We start from the raw sequence: 4750 nt of genomic DNA on the forward strand, positions 1-4750 counted from the left end.
GCAAACTCTGACTTTTTTTCCTTTTCGTCAGAAGACTTGATAAGACAGTAAAAGCTGAGGCGGCCAGACCCCATGTCAGGCAGAAGCCTGTTGGAGAGAGAACACTCTTCCCACACCAACAAGGGAGAAAGTGGTAAGGTCACACCTTCTCAAAGGTGGGAAGTTTTCAAGACCCAGAAAAGCAAGGCACTCCTGTTGGTTTCAGCTCTCCCTGTGTACTTAGACCTAGTCTAAACTGTACTTAGACTTTTCACAGTCTAAGTTGTTGGGGAGTGCTTAGGCAGTTTTCCTCCCTCAGGTTAATAAAAACTATACCAGACCAAGTTGTGGCTAAGGAAAGAAATTCTATACTCTAATTCCATTTGTCACCCATCAGACATGAAAACTTCTAGAATCTCTCAAGAGACACTCTTCCAATGGATTCCATCAGAAAGTCAGGCCAAGGAAGAGGTTAGACAGGACCCATTTCTGGGCAATCCTCAGCATGTCGGCAGTGTGCTATTTCTTAGGGCTTGTCATTTCCACCAACTCTTACACCGAGGAGTTCCAGCTGTTGCACCAGCTGCTCAGGCATGGAATCCACCCATCACACCAGGGTTGCCTCCATGATGTTATCACAGAGACCAGAAGTCTCCTAATTCCAAGAATTCGGGTAGCATAAACCTCATTTTCCTAATTTATAACTCTTGAAAGCCATGTTTATTGGACTAATTGCTTTTACTCCTTTGTGGGCTATGAAAAATAAAATATAAATCCTTTTAAAAAATGCATCTTTCAAATACTTACCCCCTCCCCACCGCCCAACTTTCTGATACTTCAAATAAAATAAAATAAACACATTAAGCTTCCTTTTGGGGGGGAAATTATTTTCATCAAAGAAAAGAAATACAGGGTTTATTCTCCTTACAAATATGGCTTAACACTTCCTTCAGTGATCCTCCCCAAAACGAGCTGAGGAACAATCAAGTAACATACTCCACCTTCCGCTTCTACCAGGAGAATGTTACTTTCTACAGCAGTGGTTCTCAACCTGTGGGTCCTGACCCCTTTCATAGGGATCACTCGATTCATAACAGTAGCAAAATTAGTTATGAAGTAGCAACAAAAATAATTTTACGGTAGGTGGGGTGGGGGTCACCACAACATGAGGAACTGTATTAAAGGCTGAAGGCATTAGGGAGGTTGAGAACCCCTGTTCTAAAGTGTCAAGTGAGCCTTACTTCCCATCTATACCTGACAAACCCTTTCCTTTGCGGTTGCTAGGTGTTGCTGAGTCAGTTCCGATTCATAGAGATCCTGTGTCGCTGGGCAGCACAAAACACTGCCCGGTTCCAACTCATCCCTCTACCCTACGTACAACAGAATGAAACCATGGGCCATCCCGCAGTTATCTAAAATACCTTTTCTTTGGTGATAATGAAATCAAGTTACGTTCATTGGCCACTATTTCACATCATTAAGACAATTATAGCACAGCATTTTTTACAGGGATTCTTCGGTTTTTATGCAAATCTGTTGCTATCAACATGTATCGCCTTTCCAATTTTTTTTTGCATAAGCTACCAGCTTTGAAATGTGTATACTCATTTCAGTGACAGGAAATCTCCTTTGAAAAAAATCTCTCATTTTAAGATGCTCTTACATTTCTTTCACAGCTACCAAATGATTTTTCTTTGTGATTACTACCTTTCTGACTTTTTCCCTTCTTTATAAACAAACACACCGGCGCTCTGATCACTGCTCTGCCCCCCTCTCCGAGTGTGGCCGGATACTAACGTGTCAGAGGGCCGAAGAGCACCACGTCCAGCGCCTTGAGCTGAAGCTTCTGCCTGTGACTCCGGTCAATGATCTTCAACTGAGTGACCATGAAGGACGGCTCGTGCACAGCTATCCTGTTCATTAAAGAAATGCAGATGCATTCAGTGAGAATACTTGTGTACATTCGTTTATTTACTTGGTCAACACATTTCAGTGTTTCACATATGTGATTATTGTAAGAGTTCGGTGTGTGAGTTATTGAATAGTTGATCACGTGTATCCAGAACCTTACCAGTGCAAATTTAGCTACAGAAAGACCCTTGTATGTCAACAGCTTAGTGGCTAAAGATTGTTATATTTTGGCTTTCCAAGGTTGGTCTCTATTATAACTTACAGTGAACCCTCGTTTATTGCGGTTAATCGGTTCTAGACCCTACGGTGATAAATGAAATTCCGCGAAGTAAGATTCCTTATTTGTAAATCAAATATTTTCGTAGTTAGAGCATAGAGGATATGAAAAAACACCCTTTAGTCACCATTACACTCGTATTACCCAATTTATTAAACGAAAAAGGGAAAATACAGTAAAACATTTTGGACGTTACAAATATCATTTATTATATTATTTATGGCATCTAGTTTACAGTATTACATATTTCACATACAGTATTATTATACATAGTTCTTACAAATACTGTAATTAATAGCCTATGAAATGACTTAAGGGATGTACTCTACAGGTGGGTAGCCGTCTTTTTCCTCTGAAGGAGCGGGTATAGGCAGTGGGTGCTGTTACGCAAAAACCGCAATAGAGTGAAGCCGCGGAAGTCGAAGCGCGAAGTGGAGAGGGTTCACTGTATTATGATTTAGAAATGTCTCAATTTCAAAATGTTTTATAAGCAATATTTGCCTCTGGCATTTTCCTTTTTTTTTTTTTCCTCACAAGAACAATAAAATTATAAGTAACAACTTAAAAAAAAAAAAAGACTTTTCTAGTTAGATATCACTCTTCTGCAGAAGTACCTAAATCATTGGTACCTTTACATTCAAATAGTTAAACTGCTTAAAAGTTAAAGCACCCTAGCCCCATCAGTGGGAAGTAAGAAGTCATCCAGGGTAGGTTCAGAATGTATGTAATAAGTACAAACCATTTGGTGAGCGTTTATTTAATTCAGAAGAAAGCATGGGGTTGGGGGTGGACAGGGAAAAGGATACAGGTGAGAAAAGGAAGCAAAGTCGCTTTGCTCAGTATATTCAAGCCATCCAGGACTCAACTAAGGTTTCTTAAGAATTAAGTATGATGCCGCATAACACAAAGCCTAACAATGACAATATAATCGTTAATAAAACATATATTAAAAACAAGCATGCATTATGTAGCAGGCCTTTTGCCAGAACCTTAGCTATAATATCTCATTTCAGAGATGAGAAAACTGAGGTTCTGCGAGGCTCACTTGGCCAAGTTTACGTAATCAGTAAGTGGTTCTAACTCGAATTCGTAGTACTCCGAAGATGACGAAGCACTTAGGGAGCAAGCGAGACCTCGAAGTAGGAAGAGCTGACAGGACCTCCTATGAGGCAGACGACTGCTAAGTTTCCCTTTACAAAATGCCTTCCTTCAGCTCTCCCACAAGTCCTCTTCCAGGAGGTGTAACAAGACACTTAGCAAACTGCTGGGAGGCAGAAAAAACTACGGCTCACCCCAAGGCCTAGCCTGGTGCTGAGCCATGCTAGAGGTCTGCTAAATGTTGGCACAATAGCTGGAAGATGCATGGATGGGTGCTTGAATGAAGGAAGAGCAACACTGTGGACAGACAATCTAAGAGAGATGATGAGATACAATGATAAGGAAACCAGAGGACAGGGCTTTATGCAAGGTGCATTATGAGCCCAGAGGCAGAAGTGATATTTCCTGAGCCCTGAAGGTGGCGGGCAAGGCCACACAGGGCTGAAAAGACTGAGGAGGTGAGTGTCAGGTGTGGAGAAGGTGAGCAGAGGTTAGAAGCACCACGCAGAGTAGAAAACAGTCAAAGTTGAAGATCAATCTATTGCCGTCCAGTCAAGTCCACTCACAGTGAACCTTTCGGGCAGTGCTAAGTCTTCTGGGAAGAAAACTGCTACATCTTTTGGTGGGTTGGAACGGCTGAGCCAAGGCCTTCACCACTGAATCCCCAGGGTTCCTTCAGCATCAGATAACCCTTGGGAGTAACTAATGCATAGAGTTGGCCACCTATAGCAAATGGAACAATGTTTGAGAATCACAGAAAAGAAACCTAATCATGGGTTGCTGCAGGCCCGCTTCTGGAACTTGCGATCTACTTTCTTATACTTTCCAGTACACAGCTCTCACTTCTACAGTTAGCACAGAAAAAGCCGTCTCTCATATAACTTCATTGGTATCAACCCTTTACGTTGCCTCATTTAACCGTCACTTCCCTATAAAAGAAGCTTGGTCGGTGTCATCTTACTTTTCATTTCTCCTCCACAGAAAAAAGGCTCCATTGAGCTGACCTGACAACTGAACTTCCACATGTATGCTCGATGCATGTTCCCTATCTAAAATTAACCCTGATGATGCCGTAATTTGGAATTACTTTTTTTTTTTTACACTTTGACTTCTACTCCCTTAAATTTTTTACCTTCATCCAAAAAAGGGACTAAACATAAACCAAAACAAACTCACTGCCAGGCAGTCAGTTCTGACTCTGACCCTCCACGACAGGGTAGAACTGCACCTGTGGGTTTTCAAGACTGCAAATCTTTGAGGGAGTAGAAAGCCTCATCTTTCCCCCATATGGAGCGGCTTGTGGTGTCAAACTGCTAACCCTGATATCAGCAGGCCAACTTGTAACCATTACATCACCAAGCCTCCTTGACTAATACCTAAGATACCCTCTTTTATGCCATGCTGCTTTTTTTTTTAAATCATTTTATTAGGGGCTCATACAATTCTTATCACAATCCATACACACATCAATTGTGTAAAGCGCAT

General features: G+C 41.6%; 1 protein-coding gene across 1 annotated transcript in view; it reads right to left on the reverse strand.

The window, feature by feature from the left end:
• The window catches only part of STIM2 (stromal interaction molecule 2), a 78186-nt gene that overhangs the window by 32088 nt on the left and 41348 nt on the right, over positions 1-4750 (reverse strand). The window contains exon 4 of the mRNA XM_045284127.1: positions 1777-1892. Coding sequence (XP_045140062.1) covers positions 1777-1892 — 116 coding nt within the window. The remainder of the gene's footprint in view (positions 1-1776; positions 1893-4750) is intronic.

This window comes from Echinops telfairi, unplaced genomic scaffold, assembly GCF_000313985.2.
Source record: "Echinops telfairi isolate 266 unplaced genomic scaffold, ASM31398v2 ScPeMD7_7468;HRSCAF=8506_0, whole genome shotgun sequence".
NCBI classification, from domain to species: Eukaryota; Metazoa; Chordata; class Mammalia; order Afrosoricida; family Tenrecidae; genus Echinops; species Echinops telfairi.